Source organism: Phocoena phocoena, chromosome 20 (assembly GCF_963924675.1).
Source record: "Phocoena phocoena chromosome 20, mPhoPho1.1, whole genome shotgun sequence".
NCBI classification, from domain to species: domain Eukaryota; kingdom Metazoa; phylum Chordata; class Mammalia; order Artiodactyla; family Phocoenidae; genus Phocoena; species Phocoena phocoena.
This window is the reverse complement of record NC_089238.1, coordinates 31,960,475-31,981,793: the sequence shown is the minus strand read 5'-3', so window position 1 is coordinate 31,981,793 and position 21,319 is coordinate 31,960,475. Positions and strand designations below refer to the sequence as shown.

The 21,319-nt window shown below is 53.0% G+C and overlaps 1 protein-coding gene across 1 annotated transcript; it reads left to right on the top strand.

The window, feature by feature from the left end:
* Positions 1 to 183: 183 nt before the first annotated feature.
* On the top strand, positions 184 to 21,010 carry PLLP (plasmolipin). The gene is made up of 4 exons (XM_065899336.1): positions 184 to 450; positions 16,594 to 16,767; positions 18,780 to 18,902; positions 20,032 to 21,010. The coding sequence occupies exons 1-4, from the start codon at positions 316 to 318 to the stop codon at positions 20,146 to 20,148; spliced, it is 549 nt and encodes a 182-aa protein (XP_065755408.1). The 5' UTR covers positions 184 to 315; the 3' UTR covers positions 20,149 to 21,010.
* Positions 21,011 to 21,319: the final 309 nt, after the last annotated feature.

Below are 21,319 nucleotides of genomic sequence, written 5' to 3'. Positions count from 1 at the left end.
CTGGTTCTGGTGGGGCCATCTCATTGACCACGGCCTCAGTTTCCGCGTCAAAGAGATGGCGACTTGGTGTGGCTCCGGGATGGACCGGCGGGCGGTGTGCGAAGGGTTAAAGGGGAGGGTTTCGTGGAGAGGGCGGGGCCGGGATTCCGGCCGCACCTGGCGGCTGCCGACTGCTCGCCCAGACGCCGCACGTAGCCCCGGGAGCCGTATCGGGAGCGCGAGTCTCCTCGGAGGAGCCGCGCAGAAGCCGGCACCCGCCGCGGGGAGGGGCGGCGACGGCGGCGGGAGCAACCTGTGGAGGCGAGCGGAGCCGCCATGGCTGAATTCCCGTCTAAAGTGAGCACGCGGACCAGCAGCCCGGCGCAGGGAGGCGGCGCCGCGGTTTCGGCGCTGCGCCCAGACCTGGGCTTCGTGCGCTCCAGCCTCGGGGCGCTCATGCTGCTGCAGTTGGTGAGCGCGCGCTTGGGGCCTGGGGTCCGGGGCCGGGGGGTGGCGGGGTGTCCCGGGGGGCCAGGAGGGGTCGGGGGCTCTAGAGCTGCCCTTTTTCCTTGCTTCTCGCACACCCCCAATCCAGGTTCACATGCGCCCCGATGCGCCGTGCCTTCCTCGGGGGCGCCTCTAGGGCGGACGCCCCCGACATCACCCTGGAACCCTCTCACCCCGAGACGTCCTAGTTGCCGTCTCTTGGAGCACACACAAGGTGCACCAATGTCAGAGTGCCCACCTCAGCGCCCCATCACTCCCTCCCAAGTGGTCACCAAGAGCTCACCCACAGAAGCTCTCACAAAAGCCATAATCACCGCGCGCCACTCTCTCTCTCTTTCCCCGTCTCTGGCTCTCCCTCTGCCAGGACTAAGCCCTCCAGCACCAGCCTGAGGCAAAGTTCACCCTCATCTGACCCTTTGCCAAGCTCCCAGCGGCTCCCCGTGGCTGCACCCCAGAGCACTCCTCGTCTAACCGAGTGGGCACATCCGGTCCAGCACAGACCCTTCGGCAGGGCCCTATGGGCTCCCGCGCGGGAGCCCGGCCCTTCTGGCTTCCACTGGGTAACCTGCCGGTTTCCGGCCGGTTTGACTGGCCCCTTTGGGGCCGAGATACCGCGCCCAACGCTGGGGGAGGGATTTGTGGGAAGCCAGAGGCAGGACACCTCTATATCCAATACCCTTTGTAGACCCCAGCCGAGGCCGATCGATGGGAACACCCCTCCCCCCACACACCAATTTCAGGCTGGAAGGCGTTAGCTTTCTCCCCATGGTACCCTCTGGTGCGAGTCGGGAAGCTGGGGGCTGCCCTGTGGGAGGGGCTTGATGCGTTTTCAGAGGACTAGGGGGGAATTGGAGGTGGGCCAAGATCCATTTTGCATTAGGGCACCTCCTGCTGTCCCACTGCTGGGTCCTAGCTAGGCTGCCAGGTTTAGGACTGAAGGCAGGGTCCGAGACCAAACCTCCCTCCTTACCACAGGTGAGCTTTCTTCCCCCTGGGCCAGGTGTCTCTTTCAGAATTCCTCAAATCTCTTCCTGTGGGGCCCCTCCCCCACCTCAGCCTCAGCCTCTCTCGGAGGTTTAAAATGTAGATCTTGGTCCCCGCCCCCGGGAAAAATGTGGAATTGGAATCTCAGTCACTACAGCCCAGAAATGTACATTTTTAGCTTCTCTCCAAGCAGTCTGGCAGATTCTTTGTGAAGGGGAGGGGCGGGGCGGGGGAGAGGTCCCTACTGGGGACTAATTTAAATCTGCAGGTAGGAAAAGCCTGTCCGGAGCGCCGCTGAGCGCTAGGCTCCTGGGTGGTTGTGAAGGGTACAGCAGCCTAGCAGGAAGGGAGTCCCAGTCCCAGGGGTGGGAAAGGGCAGAGGAGAGGGATGATCAATTCTGAGTCCAGGGAGGCTCATGGAGGACAGGTGACTTTTGAGCAGGGACTTCACTGAAATCTGAGGCCGAGGTAGGGAAAGGGTGTTCAAAGGGCGGGCCACTGTGCGGGGCAAGCCTTGGGGCTGGGGAAGTGGAAGGGAAGTGGGGAGAGTAGCCAGCAGGTTGGTTTAGCCAGTGTAGGGGAGGAAGAAATTTTCCTCTACCCGTCTAGTTCTTCCGGCTGGTCTAAGAGTTAAATTGACATGAGAGAGATTAACAGGAGAAAATCAAAGTTTAATCACATGTACACATGGGAAAGACCCAGAAAAACTGAGAAACTCCCCAAATGGCCAAATCCCTCCCCTTAAACACCATCTTCAGCTAAAGACACAAGAGGATGTTGAGGATGGGGAGCCAGTTATGGGAGGTGAGCAGGAAAAGCACAGTAAAAATTGTGATTCAGATTTAAGTCGTTACTTTTTCCAATGATATGTTTCTAGAGATTTGGTCCACCTCTTGGTACTGTGAGGGAGACACCCTTACAGATGGAGATTTCCCTTACACATGTAAATGTTTCTTACAAAAGGGTAAGAAACCTTGGTTTTCAGTTTTTCCCATGTCTGCCGTTTCTTAGATCAACAGCTTAAAATTATTATGCCAAGAGATGAATTTTGGGATGGCAAGTTTTGCTCCCTTACACTGGAGCTGAAGCACTTGTTTCTGGGTGGCCAGAAGCGGAAGGCTTGAATACCTTGCGAGAAGTGGTGACCATGTTCTGTTCGCAGCCTTAAGGGGTTTGGAACAGCAGAGGGATCCCTGCTGGGCTGAGTAGGATGAGGCTGCCTGGTGGGTCCCCGGGGTTAGGGGTTAACTCCCGGTAGACAGGACCTGAGCATCAGCCCCTTTTGCATTTGAACAATGAAACTTGGAATAAGGGGAACTAGAGGAAGGCCCTGCTGTGCCTGCAAGGACTGGGGTAGCTTCCTGTGGCAGAGGCTTGGGTCTCTGATTTGGGGGTCCCCTTGGGCTGAGCATCTGGGTCCCATCGTGCAATTGTAGACACTGAGCTGTCCATGGAATGCAGGACTGGCCTGGAGAGCTGTGGTGGAGCTTGGCACTTAGACTCCCAGACACTGAGTGTGAGTGGAATGGCCTTCTTCTGCCCTCCCTGCAGTGCTTTTGGGGCCCGGGGAAAGGGGGACAAGGGTCTCCCATCAGAGTTCTGAAGACCTGCACCTTTTAGTGCCTTCACCAATTGGCTTGTGGGAGAAGCTGCTTCCTGAACTGTTTCTCTGGCAACGGACAGTTCCACTGGGTCTGAGACAAGGAGGGTTCCACTCAACAGGCACCCTGTCTTCTGGGAAGCCATCATAGCTCCCATCACTCAGGTACAAACTAAGCTCCAGGCCTTCTGCCAAGAGCTTCATATTCTCTTATTCTCCTCCACTTTACAGGTGAGGAAACTGAGGCTTAGGGGGTCAGTTCTTTGCCCAAGAGCTCACAGAGTGATAGAGCTGGGATCTAAGCCCTGAGTGGCCTGACTTTTCTGATCCGTGCTCTATTACCACACTCATCTGGGCTCCTACTGGGCACTGGGTGTGGTGCTGTTGTGGGAGTGATGGAGACCCCAGGCTCAGGGCCTGCTGTCCAGAAGCTCTTTGTCTGTGAGCTCAAAGGATGAGCTACCTGTGGAGGGATCAGGGAAGGCTGCCTGGAGGAGGCAGTACACGAGAAGGTGAAAGCTAATTCTCCATCAGACCCTTTTGTTTCCCAGGATCTGGTGAAGAGTTCCAGATGTGGGAGGAGGGTGGTGGGAAGGGAAGGAAGAAAGGCCCCAGCTTCTTGAGAAGGAGATGTGTTTTTTGTTTATTTTAGTATTAAATGTGTCCTGAAGAACCAACTTCAGTGTTCACTGATTTATCACTCCCCCAACCCCATCTAGCTCCAGAAAGAACATGAGATGGAATATGATATCAAGTCACATGTGATGGAAGAGTTAACGTAATATATTTTTAAAAGTTGGTGGTGTATTTGTGGGTTGGGTAGGGATTGACTTAAAGAGAGCTAAAAGGAGATCTGGAATCTGTCGCAAGTTTAAGACTGTCAATTCTTTGTTGAGTTTCCTAGCAGCCTAGGCAAAAAGGGAAACATGAATTTATGCAGATAGCATCTAAAAATGGAAGCAGGCAAGTTTGATCTAGAGACAGCTCTTGGTCATTAAAAATCTGGAAGCTTTTTTTTTTTAATACAGCAGGTTCTTATTAGTTATCTGTTTTATACATATTAGTGTATATATGTCAATCCCAATCTCCCAATTCATCACATGTGGGAGGTAGGGTGCTTTGGACGGGAAGGAGAGGAAATTCAGGAAGGGGAACTCATCAGGGGCCAGGGCCACTAGGGAAGGCTTCCTAATGGAAGTGGGCCCTGAAGGGTTTAGTTATGTGGAAGGGGTAGTAAGGAGGTGCAGAACAGATGAACCTTGGAATACCTCGTATAAAGGCCCAGCAGTCAGAAGGCATCCTTGAGGCTCAGGACATAGAAACCATATGAATGGCCTGTGTCGGTAGGGCAGTTGTGTTTGGCACCTTTTATCCTTCCTTCTTGCCCTGTCTCCTGGGATTGGGGTGGTCACATGATTCCCAGTTGGCAGATGAATAAACAGATCAGAAGCCTCACCTGCCACTTGATGACAGTGATCCATGGGTGCTGGTGAGAGTATTGGTGGAAGCAGAGAGCCTTGGGTTCAAATCCTGGCTCTGTCATCTTGGGCAAGTTCCCTAATATCCCTGAGCCTCAGTTTCCTTGTCTGTGAAATGGTGATGGTGGGATTGTGAGGAATGTGGAAGCTGATGCCTGCAAAGGGCTTAGCACTATATATGTTAGAACGAAGGGCAGTTAGGATTCACAGGGTCATAGAATCCTAGGGCTCTTACACTTGCTCCCAAAGGCCCCTCGGTGTGTCCTCAACATGAGCTTGCATTCTTCCAGGGACAGGGAGCTCAGTCCCTCTAAAGGCTACCTGCTCCATCCTTGTGCACCTGGGAGTGTGAGAAAGATTTTCCTTGTGGTAATCCTGACTCTCTCCAGCCCCACAAGGCATGGCAGCCCTTTTCAGGTTGGGGGCAGGGCAGAGGCTGAAAGTCAACTCTTTAGGTTGGCTAGACAAGGTTGTTGGGATCTGTGAGGTGTGAGCAGAGGTTGGCCATATTGGGATCACAGTGTTGGGGACTCACAGGGTTTTCTATAGCACTGAGTTTCATGGGTTCAGCCTCCTTAGGGCAGCATTCCCCGCCCTGCATGCTACCCACCTTCCTTCCTACTCCACTGTACCCAGCAAAACAATGCCTGTATTGTTAGCTCCGCCTACCCGCCCCACTTTGTGGCTAGGAGAGTGTCGAGTGTTTGGAATCAATTTATAATTATGTAACAATATATGGGCACATTATCCTTAAAAAGCAAAAACCTGTTACAGGTAAGGCTAAAGTTATTCTTGGATCCCCCACCCCTCTCCCCAAGGGAACTGCCGTGTTGGGGTGTTTCTAGTTCTTTTTCCTGTGCATTTTAAAAAACATTGATGGTTTTATTCTGTATCCTTTGTTGGGTTGCTTTTCTCACACCCAGGGCACCTGCATCTCTTCATGTTATGCAGAGCTGTCTGCCTCCTTCCTGTTTTGGGCTATCCCAGGATGTCACGGTAGGGCCCGAGCTCATTTAGCCATTTCTCTATTGATGGACCTGTTTTTATTCTTTGAAAAAATTACACAGACATATGGCAAAAATGTTCCAGCAGTCCAAAGCGTTATCAATGAAAATGTAATCTCTCACCCCAGTCGGGTCACTCCTCCCTCCCACCCCCATCCCCCGCCCTTGCCCGAGGCATCATGGGTGTGGCATTCCAGGGTGAGTCAGTGCGGTTATTTCTACACATAACCCCTATCAAAACACAGGTAGGCGCACTCTGCCTGTGCCCTGCCACGCTTTTACCCCCTTGGCAATACACCTAGGGATGTTCTATATCATTGCACATAGAGCTACACGTATCTTTCTCTTTTTAATCTTTTATTTCCTTAATTTCTTTAATAGGTAATGTATTTACAACAGTCCAGAATAAGACAAGAGTGGGAAAGAACACAGTGAAAAATCTCTGTCCCATTTGGTTAGAGTTGACCTCCCTCATGCCCATTCTTCTCCGTTTCCTGTGTAGCATTTTAGGCTTTCTTTAAGGAGATCTGCAAATGTGGCTATAGATCCCCACCTCTCCCCACTTTACTCCAGGGCTATAGTCTATACACATCCTGCTGCAATTTTCCTTTTTCACTTAAAAGTGTGTCATGGAGGTCTTTTCGTCTCAGTACCTGAAGCGTGATCACTTCTCTTGCGGCTTCTCTAGCAGCCCATCCCGCAGCTGTGGTGTGAGTTGTGTGGCCGGTCCCTTTGTTGACAGACACTTGGGTTTCCACTCTTGCTGTTCCACACTCTGTCATGGTGAATGATCTCGCCCAAGCCACTGAGCGCATCTGTATGGTACATTTCTGGAAGGGGGACCGCTGGCTCAGGTTATGTGTGTTAGTGATTTTGTTAGAGATTGTCAGATGCCCTCCATAGGGGTCACATTTGTGCCCCTCAGTGAGCCTTCTCGTAGAGTGCCTGTTCCCTACAGCTCCCATCTGACAGGCGAAATGGCAGGTCAGGGTAGCATTGTTTTGCATTTCTCTTATGAGTGAGGTTAAAGAACCTCACTTTAAAAAATATGTTTAAGAGCCATTTGCATTTCCTTGTATGTTTGCTTCTTTCCACATTCTATTAAGTTGTTGGTCTTTGCCCTATCAGTTGCTAGGAGTGCTACATGATTTGCAAATATTTTTTCCCTTGTTTGTTTTTTGACTTTGCTCAGGGTATTTTTGTTTGTTTGTTTTTTTATGGTGTTTTTGTTTGCTTGTTTGTCTTGTTTTGGTTTTGGTCAGAAAGACTTATTTTTATGTTGCTGAATTTCTTGTTTTCTTTCCTTTTCCTTTTTTCTTTCTGGCTTCTGGAAACTGTCAGAGTTAGGACTTTCCCACTTCGAGGTAATAAAGAAAGTCTCCCACGTGGGGCTTGGAAAGTGTTGCGTCATCCACAGTCAATCACAGTCCTGGAGGATTGCTGGAGGAGACAGCCTCATTTGGGTGCTAAAGTGTCTTGAGTGCCTTCCCAACACTTTTTAAATTTAAATCTGGAGCTCTGGATCCTGGGAAGACAACTGTATCTATCTGGGATGTATTAATATTGTTAATTTTTGTTGTATTTAATTTTATAGTTAGCTTCTATTGTGGTAGATAATGCAGGTTTTCTACTTTTTAGTGATTTAAAAGTTTCTTCTTAAAATTCTTATTTGTGTGATAAATCCACATTCATCAATGAGGACTAGTTAAATAAATTATGATACATTTATGCAGTGGCATACGATACATTTAGTAAAAAGATAACTTCTTACCCCTCAATGAAAACAATAAGGCAGCTCTGTATGTGTGTAATGATGGACAGTCTCCGGGCTGTATGGTTAAGTGGAAAATGCAAGGTGAAAACCTGTGTGTGTAGAATACTGTCATTTGTCTGGGAGAAATACACACAGGCTATATAAATATACACACTCACCTATCTGATGTGTATGTGTGTGCATGCATGCCTAGGTAGTCTTTGGCAAGACACTTGAGAAATCACTCTTGGTTGCCCCCAGGGAAGAAACTGAGTATCAGGGGAAGAGGGAGACATGCTAAAAGCACCATTTTGTTACCTATCATGTCATACATATCATGCATTTTAAAAATAAAATAACTTATCAAAAAAATCTTTCAAATAAATGAAAATAGTGGGTAAGAAAATAGGACAGGTCATTTATGGGTGCAGCAAAAGCTATGAAGATGGCACTTGAAGTCTCCCTCAGGCCCAAAGAGGGGAAGGCACTTTCCCAGGATCACAGAGCAGCAAGCAATGGCTTTGAGTTCAGTGTTACTAGCTGGGTGACCTTTTCTTAACCATCTGTAAGTGGAAAGAGGTAAGGGCTGCGGAGCTGTCCACGTGTGGTGGATGCTCTCAGTTTCTGTTGGAGTATCAGGGCCAGGTGTTGGTTACTCCTTATCAGCTGGAGAGTTGTTTGTGGTGGAACTCAGTGAGGATTATGCCCTGATTTCCTGCTCTTAGATGGTCTGAGGGAGCTGCAGGGGGTCCTGCCCTGGTCCCCATGGCGATTTGGAACCTGAGTGTTGGGGGAGAGCCTGTTTTCCTTGGCAGTCCAGTGAGCCCTGCCCTGGATATAAACTGGTCCTTTGCTGTTGGGCTGAGTTGGCCCCTCCTGTTTGCCCAAGGGGTGGGAGGACAGGGTGGTACCACAGGGTCTCACGGAGAGGTGAGAGCAGGAAGGCCAGGGCTGAAGGTCAGGCAGGGCCCAGCTGCTAGGGAACAGACCTGGGGCTGTTCTGGGATGTTTGAGCTTCTTTCAGTTAGGAGCGGAGAGGTCAGATACCAGATGGTCTGCCAGCCTGTATGAGATTAGCCAGATGGGGTCACTTGTCTGTCCTCGAAGTTTAGATGGGGTGGGGCTTGCTCAATGTCACCCCAAACATTAGTGACAGAGTCAGGACTAGAGCTAGTGTCTGAGGAAGGAAGTCCAGGGAATAAGGAAGACGCTCACTTTAGGTGCCCCTCCCCCCAGCCCTGTTCCTCAGCAGGTAGAGAGGCCAGGCCTCATGGGGCTAATGAAGTTCACACGCCACCCAGCAGCCAGCTCTCTCTGGAGGGCCAACGGCCAGACGGGGACCCACCTGGGGTGCTGAGAACATAAGATTCTGTCATGCCTCTCCAGCCAGGGTTCAAGGACTGACCCTGCCCCTTCTCTGCTCTCGCCTCCGGGGCAGTGATGCTCCCTGCAAACAAATTAGTCTCCAGGGAGTGTCCCTACCTCCTGGAATTTGGAGTTCTGTCCTCTTCTGGGCGTCTCTATCTACTGGGTCACAGAACTGTCCCCACCCTTACAGTGCATGACCTTGGGCCACGTCCATCTCTTCCGAGAGCTTTGCTTTCCTCATCTGTGAAATGGGCCAAGTGCTTTACTTGAGAGAGTTAGGCTTCCTGGGGGTGAAGCACTGATGGGGGCTGGATTTGGACTTGACCTGGGCTTTCAAGGGGACTAAGGCCTTCCTGGGAAAGCTCTGTGTCGCCGTAAGGGTCTTAGTGCTGGGGAGGCACTGGTTGACTTTCTGGGGAGGACCAGGAGATCCCCAAGGGAGGAAGGTGAGCAGGTCTTAATTTCTGGAACCTCACCCAGGGGGTGCATTGCTGCTGGCTCTGGGAGCCAGGGAAGGCCTCGCGGATGCCTCGGGGATGCGTCTCTGGCCCCAGAGTGCAGAGTGGGAACCAGCAAGGGTGTAGGCAGGAGGCAGCTTGAGCTTCATGTTGGGAACATTCTTCTAGAACCCTGAGAGAGACCCCAAAGGAAGAGTGGTGGCAGTGGGCTCCTTGACCTGCAGGCTGCACACAGGGGCCCGAGGTCCTCATGAGGGGCTCTGGGGGCGGCAGGGCCATGGGGGCAGAAGTCTCTTTCATCTCTAGTTCTGAGACTCGGGGACTCAGGAATAACAAGCAGTGTGATAAAGGCTGCATTTGGAAAGCCCTGGAGGTGAACCAGGCCCTGAGCCAGTGTTCCCATCCTCCTCCTCCTCCATGGCAGCCCAGGCTGGGAGCGGGGTACTCGTGGGTGGGGACCCTGGTTGCCTGGCTCCCCGCTGCACTTCCGGGGCCTATAACAGTGTCTGGCAGAGAGCGGGCCCTCGCGAGAGTTTGTTCAATGACTCGATTTGGTAACTCACGTGCCTGCTTTTCAGGTAACAAAAGGGAGGCTTGGCCGAGTTAAATACCAGCCCAGACCGGGTCACTTGGCTCGGGCTGGGTTCTGAATGCCCTCGCACCTCCTGTAGAGCTGGGGTGTGATGGCCTAGGATTCTCGAAGGCTCGTAGTGTACAGAGCGGGAATTCCAAGGAGCCTTTCCCTAGAGCCCGGCCCCTCTGCACAGGGAGGAAGGAGGTGGTGTGTGGAGTTGTTGTGGCCACGCAGGCACCCGGAGCCTCTGTCCCCTGCGCCTTTGTCTCCTGGGACACAATGGGTGGCTTTTTGTCCCCATAAAGTCCCTTTCACTGTAGGGAGAAGGGCCAGGGCGGGGGTGGAGTATGGGCCTGGTCAGGCCAAGTTCTGAGTGTCCTCAGCTGCCCAGATGTGTCCCTGTGAGGGGGAACCCCGGGAAGGGTTCACGTGGTCCCCTGGGCCTCAGTTTTCTGGATGGTGCAGTGGGGAGAAGGGAGTCCTTGGGGGCTGCTGGATGGGCCCTGCCCTCAGATTGTTTCTAAAACATTTGGTTTCATTGCCAATGTTTAAAAAGCTGAAGATTTCACTTAGAAATTCGGATTTCTAACGTCTCCTGAAAAATCAGAAGTTCTTGGGACTGCCCTGGTGGTCCAGTGGTTAAGACTCTGAGCTTCCAGTACAGGGGGCATGTGTTCAATCCCTGGTTGGGGAACTAAGTTCTGGCAGGCTGCTCTCAGCTCCACAGACCTCCCCTGGCCCACCTTAGTCACTTCTGTGGCCTGTGTGCCTTGGCGGCTGCTGAGTTTAAAACCCTAATGTCAGCCTCCAGGCACTGAGGTTTTGTCCCCCGCGTGGACGCTGCGGTGTGGGGTTTACTCCCTCTAAGCTGTCTAACAGCCTTCCTAGCCACTCACAACTTCTACAACTTTTCACTTTTTCCTTTACAGTATTTTACTTGCATGACACACCTATGAGGTGACCAGGAGAGGTGTACTTGTCCAACCCCCTCACGTGTCAGATGAAGAAACAAACCAGAAAGGTTAGGTGCCTCTTCTAAGACCACACGCCAAATCTACAAGGGTCTAACTCAGCCCAGGAGGTGGAGAGGATTAAAAGGAGAGTTGGCGTGACCATCTTTGGGCGGGAGAGGAGTTAGCCAAGTGCCCATGGGATTGGTGGAGTCCCTCCAGTAAGTACAAGGGAGGGAAGGCTGTGGGCCCCCCTGGAGGAGCCCTGTGTTGAGGAGTGTCAGGCCTCAGACTTAGGGGATCCTTGGAGAACACTGAGCAGACCTCCCTGCTCCCATTGTACAGGGGGGAAGACTGAGGTCTAAAGGGGTGAAATGTTCTGCCCAGGGACCCTTAGCCTGTGAGGAGTGGAGGGAGTGTAGCTGCAGGAGGTGTCCTGGGGGGTGGCTGGACTGGGTTCTGCTCCCTACCACCTGCGCACCTCCCTTTCTTTGGATAAGCCCAGCTGCCTTATCTGAAAGGTGGGCGGGGGCCCCACTGGCTGAGGACCCTTATCTGCCAGGAACTGTGCCTGGTGCTTATTAGATGCATTATTTTTCCAAGGCCTCACCCCTAGGAACTGCACACACTATTACTACTGCAGGAAACCAGCCACAGAGAATGGATCGGGAAACCCATGTTCTAACCTCTCAGAGTGATAACATTAGAGCACGGAGAGTGTTAAGCCTATGTTGGGCATTGGTCTAAGTACCTTACATATATTACTTCATTTACATCTACCCTGTGAGGTAGGCACATTTTGAATATAAGGACACTGAGGCACAGAGTGGTTCAGCAACTTGCCCGAGGTCACACAGCTAGTAAGTTGGCAGGGCCAGAGCTTGAACCCGGGGAGTTAACAGACCACCTTTCCATTAGAGTTAATGCCAACACCCCCCAGTTAAATCAGATCATAACAGCCATTTGTAGACTCAAAGAGTAGCTAAGATAGATGTATTCGTTTCCTACAGCTGCCATAACAAAATGCCACAAACTAGGTCGCCTAAAAAACATAACAAGGGGCTTCCCTGGTGGCGCAGTGGTTGAGAGTCTGCTTGCTGATGCAGGGGACACGGGTTCATGCCCCGGTCCGGGAAGATCCCACATGCTGCGAAGCGGCTGGGCCCGTGAGCCTGTGCTTTGCAACGGGAGAGGCCACAACAGTGAGAGGCCCACGTACCGCAAAAACACACACACACAAAAAAACCCACCAAAAAACAGAGGGACTTCCCTGGCGGTCCAGTGGTTAAAGACTCCATGCTTCCACTGCAGGGGGGCATGGGTTTGATCCCATGTAAGATCCCACATGCCACGTGGTGTGGCTAAAAATAAAACAAGAATTTATTGTCTCACAGTATTAGAAGTTCAAAATCAAGGTGCTGGCAAGGTTGGTTCCTTCTGGAGGCTCTGAAGGAGAGTCTGTTCCATGCCTCTCTCCTAGCTTCTGGTGGTTGCCAGCAATCCTTTGTGTTCCTTGGCTTGGAGACACGTCACTCTAATCTCTGCCTCCATCTTCACATGGTGTTCTCCCTCTGTGTCTCTTTGTCCAGTTTCCCTCTTATAAGAACTCCAGTCCCTGGATTGGGGCCCACCCTAACTGAGGAATGCCTCTTGGTCAGGCATTTGTGACTAATCCCTCTCCTCTCTGGCCCTGCAGTTGCCTTTAACAAAAATATCTCTGTTATCCAGTCGTTGAGAAATTTTTGTTTGGAGGTGCAAAGGTCCTGGGGCATGTGTGAATGAGACCTTTTTTTTTTTTCTTATATTTCTTGAATGTGACCTTTTTGACAGCCATCATTTAAAGAGAAAACCCCTAATCAGAAATCTTTAGGTTTTCAGGAAGACAGGGTTTGTTTGTTTTTTTCCTTCAAGATTTCCAGAACTTTCTCTTTGTTTATCTGCAGTGCATGCCTGAGGAGGTGTTGCTGGGGCCTCAGAGAGTTTGGAAGGACCAAGGGGATGAGGTTTGGTTCTGTGTATGTATGTGTATGTGTGTGTGTCTGTCTTTAAGAGTAAGACACACAGATATATGTGTAGACCCCCATGGAGAAACATGGGGCCAGATGAACACGTAGGCAAGAGACAGGGACCCCCAGAGGTAAGGCACAGAGTTCTGTTCTTCGTCACATGGCTCCCTCCCCTCACCTCTCGCATGCTCACATGTTCTAGTGAGATCTTTCTTGGCCTTCTTATCCTTCTCAGCTGGATTTTCCCCCACAGCACATATCCTGCGTTTCCCTCATGTATTGGGTTTTTATCTGCTACCCGCCCCGCTGTGCCCCGCCAGGAGAGCAGGGCTTTTCATGTTTTGGTTCACACACACAGTGGTAGGTGCTCAACAGATATTTGTTGAATGAGTGAACCCAGAGGGATGCACACGGCAAGGCCTGTGGTCAGAGAGGGTGTCAGAATTGCACGAGGGCCTGGGTGAAGCCCTGTGTGCAGGTGGCAGAGTTGGGGCCTCCTGCCTTGCTCTCCACCCTCGTCACCCTACTGCCCTCCCCCTGCACAGTGGGGTTTACTGTTCTGTACTGGACTATAAGACAAGTCCTCTGGCCTCTTCCAGCTAGACTGTGGGTCCACAGCAGGAGGGAGGGGTCCAGCAGCTCCTGCAGCTTCTGGAGATGAGGCCTGGGCCCAGCTCCCCATGCAGGGCCACCCCGGCCAGCAGAGGGTCAACACATTAGGGGTGCCCTGTCCTGGGCTGGGGCACTTCCTGTAGATTCTTGGGGCTGGGGGTGAGGGGACGGGAAAAACCAGTCTGTCTGGTTGAGGTGGGGGAGGGCAGAAACCAAGGCGGCTCCCTGGGCAGCGAGGCCAGAAGGAACACCAGCAATTGCCACTGTTTATGCAGCAGCTTTGTCTCTCAGAGGCTGCGCTTGCTGATCCGGAAATCAGGGCTGGGCAGGAGGGCGAGGCAGAGACCAGAGAGCCTGGATGCCTGCGGGGCCTCCCCCCTCGGAGCCAGCGAAGTGTCCTCATTTTTTATACATCACTAAGTAACTCTCAGTAGCCCAGGTTCCAGAGAACGACAGATCTGGGTTCAAATGCTGCCCTGCCCTTTACCCACGGGTGACCGTAGATGACTCATTTTCCTCTGAGCTCCTGTTTGGAAAATGGAGATAATACATAGTACTGACTAATGAGAGGGTTATGGGGAAGTCAATGAAATAAAAGGGAAGGAGCTTACCTGAGGCCTGGCACACAGCTGGAGGGCATTATGTGGTTATTGTGACCAAGCCCATGAGTAGTACACCAACAATTGATAAGTGTACATTAGTGTAAACCCAGATCGATCCTTTCTTGATTTTTCAGTTCACCGCATTTTCTAACTTCCTTTTAGATAGTTGGAACCAGGCAACACGATGGCATGGAGGCCTGTAAGGACCCTGCTTTAAGTGAGGAGATAATTGTCTGCCCCTGACACGCTCAGTCCTCCCCGGGAGGGTCCTGCGTCCTGCGTCCTGCTTTGGGAGTGTCTGTCCTCCTTTGTAACAGTGACCCTCCCCCAGCCCTGGGGGCTCTTGCCCGCCGATGTGTCCGTTTCAGGCAGGGTGTCCTAAGGTTGGGTGGTTGGGGGACTGTGCTGAGACACCCGCACTCTGGGTCCTCATGGGTCAGGGCTGTGCCCCCAGCGGTGTGACTGCCCTCAAGGCCCTGCTATCTGTCCCACCTTCCTCGCCTGCAAACTGGGCCCCATGGGCCACCCAGCCTGTTGGTGGTGGCTAGAGGAGAGCACTAGAGGCTAGAGGTAGGGCAGGGGAGGCTGGCAGGGTGCAGTGTGGGGTGGGCGTCCCTGGGGTCTCACCCCCCCCCCTCACCCCGGAACGGGAGGAGGAGCAGGTGCAAAAATCTGGAGAGAGGGGGGAGTGGGCGCTTTCCCGAGTCTCCCACTCCCACCCCTGGGTGGAGGCAGGCAGGGCTGGGAGCACATTCACCGATTCACCCTTGCGTCCTCTTGTGACACACAGCACCTGTCGGGGGCGGGGGTCTGACCTCTGTTTCCTGGATAAGGAAACTGAGGCCAGTTACCTCTTGAGCATGTGTTTATCGAGCAGGTCTATGTGCCAGGCACTGCCGGGCACTGGAGACACAGCGATGACCAAAGAAGGATTCCTCAGGGGCCTGCGTTCTAGCAGGCGGACTCGAGTTGCCCTGGTGAGCCGCACAGACTGGGAAGGCACTTGCCTGGTGTCCCAGGCAGGATGAAATCCCAGCTCCTGACTCCTAAGCCCAGGGCTCCACCTCTCACGTCCAGGTGGTGGGGAGAAAGGAAAGTCATCACAGGGGCTGCTGGATGCCCGGCCTCACCTAGGCTAATTCCTGCCCTGACCCCACAGGTGTAGGGGGATCGATACAGAAACTTCCCTTTTGGTCCTTGGCAGGGGTGCTCTGGTGGGGTGCCTGGCAGGCACCCATTCTGGCTGCTCTGGGGTGAGTGACAGCTCTCCCGGGTCTGGTCTAGGAGCTTGTGGCGGGGAGACTTTCTGTTCCCCAAACCAGCAGCAGAGGTGGGTTTCGCTCCTGAGCCACTTCCCTGTGATCCGACTGATGGTTGGCTCATCCTTGAGACGGTGGCAAGGTCACTGGGAGCCTTGGTGTCACACACTGTCCACGGGAAGAAGAGTGACAGCTTTCTCTGTGCCTTCATCAGCAGAGCAGCCTTTCTCCACAGCCCCCCAGTTGATCCCCCCTCCCTCAGCGGCCAGTCCCGAGGCCTGCTGCCGGCCAGGGATTCTGGAGAATGCCCTTGTGAAGGAGGACGTGCTGGCCTGTGGGGTCTCAGCCAGCAGGGAAGGGGCCAGGAGAGGCTTGGGGGAGGCTAGGATGGCCACAAGTGAGGTACCACCCTGCCAAGTTCCCCACGAGGCCACTGAGGGGTTCAGCCAACCTACCCGTGTAAAATTCCCTGCAGCATGGCGTCCCCAGCTGGAATTGTTCCTTTATGTATACAAACCCCCATGGGTCCTGAACCTATGAGGTAGGTATGCTCTTTATACTCATGTGACAGGTGATGTGTCTAGAGCACAGAGTGGTTGTGAGCTTACCCAGTGTCACACAGCTGGTAAGGGGAGTGCGTTTTAAATCAGGCAGTTGGCTCCGGAGGCCATGCTGTCAGCCGCTGCACACACTACAGGGATGTTGGGGCCCACCCTGCCACATAGGAATGGCGTGATAGGTCCTTCTGCTTTTCTGAGGCCGTTTCACCTGTAAGGTGGGGATGGTAACACCTGTATTGAGGGGCAATTAGGAGAGTCGGGAGAAGCTGGGGGTGGAAGGGGCTTGGTAGGGCACCAGGCAGAGGTCACCGTACCTCTGGGACTCTGTGCTTGTGTGTCCCTCCTTCAGGGATGTGCTGGTGACTTCATCTTTCTTTCAGAGGCTTTTACTAAGCCCCTGACCAAGCTCGGGTCCTGTACTGGGTGCTGAGATGCACCTATGAATGGGACAGTCATTGTCTTGCCCGTGGGGAACTAGGCAAGCTTGGGACACCACCCCTCCGGGGCTGCAGGGGTCTCACCCTGGAGGCAGCAGGGTGGAAGGCACTGCTGCTGTGGCTTCCAGTCTGGGGAAGGAAACAGAATTACAGTCTTGGGTGGTGGGTGCCTGGGGGGCCATGTGAGCACAGAAGAGAGTTCTGGAACCCAGACTGGAGGAGCAGGGAAGGTGCCCTGGAGCACATAACATTTCAGCTGAGATCTGAAAGGAGTACGTTACCAGGCAAGGGCTTGGTATGTATTGATACGTAGTAGGAGCCAAGTACATTTTTCTTGGGCAAATGAGAAATGTGTCCTGCAGAGGGCGCTCCACGGCAAAGGCCTGGAAGCCTCTGGTCTGTGGCCTCCAGCCTGAGTGCTGGGGGCTCTGGGAGACGCTGGCCCTGTCTCGCTCCCTCCAGGTGCTGGGGCTGCTGGTGTGGGCCCTGATTGCCGACACCTCGTACCACCTGTACCCGGCCTATGGCTGGGTGATGTTTGTCGCTGTCTTCCTCTGGCTGGTGACAATCGTCTTCTTCATCCTCTACCTGTTTCAGCTGCACATGAAGCTATACATGGTGCCTTGGCCGCTGGTGGTGAGTCTGGGTAGGAACCCTGGGGGTGGGTCCAGGCTGACCCCTCTGCCTCTGGGTGTAGCTGTGACAATGCAGCCTTCCCTAAATGAGAAGTGGCAGGTGGGGGTTGGCTGAAGTCCTCGCTGGCCTGTAGCTCTGGGTGGGGGAGGGAGGATTGGTGGTTCAGGTGTCCAGATTTTCTGAGCACTGAGAGCCATGAATCCAGGAGGACTTAGGCTTGACTTTCTCTCACGAAGGGAGTAGAAGTGAGGGGCTGTTGAATGGAGAGACCGGAGGTGGGATCTTGAAAGTATTTTTCCTTTTGGGGGGCAGTCGGGATTTGAATCTGTGGGTTCTGACTGGCAGCCCTGGGCCTGGAGGTTGGGCTGAGCTGGCAGGAATCACCAAGGCTGGGCCTGGTGTGTGCAGGGCTCAACGTGCCATCTCACCCCCCGCACCCCGCGTCTGCAGGGTGAGGCCCCTGCAGCCTGGCAGAGGACGGTGTCCCGGGTTGCCCGGGTCAGTCTCCTTGGGACACAGAGCTGTGAGTGTCCATAGGAAGTACCCTGGCCAGACACAGAGAAAGCTGCTAGGGCTTTTTTCTCTGACCCGGAAAACCCCTGCAGCTGGGGTCTGAGGCTTTCAGTGAGCTGAGAGAGGCAAGAGAGGCACATGATTGTAAGACAAGCAAAGCTGGGACTAGGAAGCATTGTTTGCAATTCAATGACTTTTGAAGCTGAGGAAACGTGAGTCATCCTCAAGACAGACCGTGTTTGTTAGATCTTGACATCACTGGCAGGAGCCAGGTGGTGTTTGCGACGGGCACTGGGCTTGGAGGGAAGATCCTGGCATGAGGAGGGGGCGGCCTGACTTCCTGGCTAGGGTCCAGCCCCTGCCTCGTGTTCTAGGAGCCTTGAAGAAAGACATCCCCGGAGATGGAGGGGCCTTGGTGTCTCTTAGCACAGATCTGGGGCCCAGCCACAGCTGCTGATGGAAGGAGGCTCCTTTCCCAGGCCATGATGGCAAGGCAGTGTCTCACCCTCCTAGAGGAGGCTGAATTATGATTGCCAAATTGGGCTTTTCTGGGATAGGGGCTACAAGTCCCCTTCCGGGCGCAGGTAAGAGGCGTGGGTCAAATAGGTCAGGAGGGGTTCTGGAGAACCCGCACCCATCTGTCCATAGGAAGCCGCCTCTACTCAGCTCTGTTGTTAGTGGGAATGCAAGTGCCAAATCTTGATATTTTAAGATTGAAAGTTATAAATCTTAAAGTTTTCGTATGAAATCAAATTTAAGACGTAATATTTTTAAAAAATCTATGGGATGAGCCAAACATGCCTGAGGGCCACCAGTTTGTGATCTCTGCTAAGTGTCAACTGGCTCCCGGGGCCAAGCGCTGGGGGAATGGGACCTGGGCCTGGTTGTCAGCCCAGGACCCTTCCTTGCCAGCCTGGCTTAGGGGTCCTCACCCTGGCATTTGACATGGGGCCTAGAGCCTAGGATGTGGCCGAAAGGCAGACATAGGTTCTTCCCACTGAGGGCAGAGAGGGACGTGAGGCACCACCACCCACGCCCCCACCGCACGGGTCAGCCTCAGAGCCAAGTCCTCGGAGAACAGGGAGGGCCGGGACTGGCTGGGAGCCAACACAAGCAGGCCCCGGGTTGAGCTGGTGCACTCAGAGACAGGCTTGGTTCGGTCTCTTGCCATCAGGAATGGGTTTTGCCTTGTGGAACTGTTGCTGTCCTGACCAGGTCACTTTAGCAGCCCCTCCACAACCCCCCACCCCCCCCCACCGCCATCTCTCAGCCTTCGGTATGTCTACGTTCCCTGCTCATATGGCCTCCAGGCTGACCCTGTGTAGACCGCTGTCTCTTGAGGCCTTTTTAGTGGGAAAGACCCACGTGTCTCCATCCTCATCCTTGAGCCCCAGCCCCTGTTCTGGCTACTAAAGGGATGTGCTCGTGGGGACCAGGAGGTTCCACAGTTACTGGAAGTGTCTCATGTCTTAAGACTTCTCTCCCCCACCTACCCCCAGTTAATGATATTTAATGTGGGTGCCACCGTTCTCTACATCACGGCCTTCATCACCTGCTCTGCTTCGGTTGAACTGACGTCCCTGAAGGGCACCCGGCAGTACAACCAGCGTGCAGCTGCCTCCGTAAGTATGGTTCCCTGGGGCACCCTCGGCAGTTACAGGGGAGACGGGCCAAAGCAAGGTCTGGGCCCCTGGACTCTCACTGCTCCCTGGTCCCAGGCCAGGCACCTGCCACGTGCTGAATTACCCTCCTCTCAGTGGGCTCACAGTTTTCCATAATCAACAGCAAAACCCTGAGGAACCAGAATGCTTGGGAAATACCTGGGTGGCACAAATGAAGTGTGGGTTAACGCTACTGTAAATCAGTCGTGCTGCAATGATTTAGGGTCATAGGTCCTCTTGGAGAATCTGTTAAAAGCGCTCTATCCTCCCCCCTGGAGAAAGGCACGCACAAAAACCTTTCGGCTTAAACCATTTGGGAGATCCTCAGGCTCTCCCATGCAGCTCAAACTCTGGCTCCACGTCAGGTAGCCAGTGAAGTATCAGAATCCCCTCCATACCTGGCACGCCTCACCCATGAGCCCCTGCAGGCACTTCCTCACTGTCCTTCCACTCCCTCAGTGGGGAGGGGGACAGGGACTGCCAGTCCTTTCGACAGACCAGGAAACTGAGGCTAAGAGAGGTGAAGAGACACACCTAAACTGAGTCCTGGGTAGGGCGGGAGTTAGACCAGGACTTGGGTTTCCTCATTCTTTCTGGTGAGGATGGTTTTGAAATCTGTGAACTCAGTCACCAGGATAGAGACATGGAAATTCTGAACATGGCCTTAGGTGCTAGTGTAGGGATACCTATGAATTGATTCCAGAAAAACTCCTAGGGTAGCTGAACATTGCCTTTTTAAAACTAAATCCCTGAAATGTGTCTATAAAGTAGCTCCTACCCCTTGGTGACTCTTAGCACATTGTCCAGTTATCCCTCTCAATCTAAGACACACCTGGCTTGTGTGGTTAATGGTTCCCCACTAGAATATAAAGTTGGCACCCCAGAACCCGGTACCCATCAGCCCCCATGGTGGTTAAATGGGTGTATGGTTAAGGAGGAGGTGGTGTGGCTCCAGAGCAGCTCATTCTGGTTGAGGGGCCCCGGGTTTCACTGTCTGCATCTACCTTCCTGGTGCTTGTATCACTGTCATAGCCCCCAGCCCCGTGTGCCGTGCTGCAGACAGACTCACCTCTGCTGTCTTCTCTTTCAGTTCTTTTCGTGTTTAGTGATGATTGCCTATGGAGTGAGCGCTTTCTTCAGCTTCCAGGCCTGGCGAGGAGTAGGCAGCAATGCAGCCACCAGTCAGATGGCTGGCGGCTATGCCTAAACCACTGGTGCCATGGGCCACCCTGGGCCTGAAGGCTGTAGCCTGGTCCCTGTGCAGGTGGCCCTGCAAGCCCGAAGCCTGAGCCCTGCATGGAGTCAGCCCGGAAGGGACTACACTTGCTCTTCTCTGCTCATCAGACTCCTTGGGCTCACCCCACACTCCCAAGGAATCAGGATCCTTCCTCTGGCAGGCGCATGGGCCGGAAGAGAGGCCAACAGCCAAGACCTCTCCATCCTCCATATTCAGCAGAAGGTGATGGGGGATACAGGACTCTCTCTGCTTTGTCTTTAGGACTTCGGTGTCCAAGGCTGGAACCCAGCCTTCTCATTGGCACTAAATACACTAACAATGACTCCAGACTTGCAGCCCACCATAGAATATGCCTAACAAGCAGCAATTATTTATCTCTGTTTCTGTTCTGGGAAGCTGAGCAAATTCATGAAACCGTTCTGATTCCTTAAAACATAATCCTGGCCTGACCCTCCACCAAGCTAGCACGTCACTTGTAGGGAAACATGTCGAAAGAGGGTTATGATGCTGACAGCATGGTCTTCCTTTCCTACATTTCAGACATACCAGTTATTTTAAACTAATCAGTTTTAAGTGACTTCTCAATGATGAAAAGCTTATCCAGGTTTCCCTCCCTTTCCCAAGCGCTTGTTTGTAGTTTTCCCTTTGGGAAAAGCTAACATCAATGCCGACTGCCTCCTTGACACTGTTGATCAGGCACCTGGGACATGAGGGAGGGAGGGAAAGCAAGTCCTTGCTAGGTGGCAAGTCCTGGCTAGGTCCTTGTCCTGTGCTTGGTGGCGACTTCGTTGTTTTTGTTTTTTTTTTACAAAAATAAAGATGAAAGAACTTATTTGGAAAAGATGTTGGGGAATCACGGTTATAGATGCTTATAAACTCCAGGACGCTGCAGCATAAGTCAGTACAGTCAGGCCTCCATATCCGTGGGTTTCACATCTGAGGATTCAACCAATCAGTTGATATGCAGAGTCAGCTGTATTCAAAATACTCGCCATTTTACATAAGGGACTTGAGCACAGATGCTCAAGTCCCTTAAGCATCTGTGGGTTTTGGTATCCCCAGCGGTCCTGGAACCAGTGCCCCACGGATACCAAAGGTTCCAAATGCCTATTTAAAGGCAGTTCCAGTCCTGGAGTCACTC

What these genes read in the sequence shown, in the direction of transcription:
- PLLP (XM_065899336.1), top strand. Translation starts at nt 316, where the DNA reads ATGGCTGAATTCCCGTCTAAAGTGAGCACGCGGACCAGCAGCCCGGCG. An exon ending in CGCTCATGCTGCTGCAGTTG is followed by an intron (nt 451 to 16,593) that starts GTGAGCGCGCGC and finishes CGCTCCCTCCAG; the next exon opens with GTGCTGGGGCTGCTGGTGTG. An exon ending in TGGTGCCTTGGCCGCTGGTG is followed by an intron (nt 16,768 to 18,779) that starts GTGAGTCTGGGT and finishes ACCTACCCCCAG; the next exon opens with TTAATGATATTTAATGTGGG.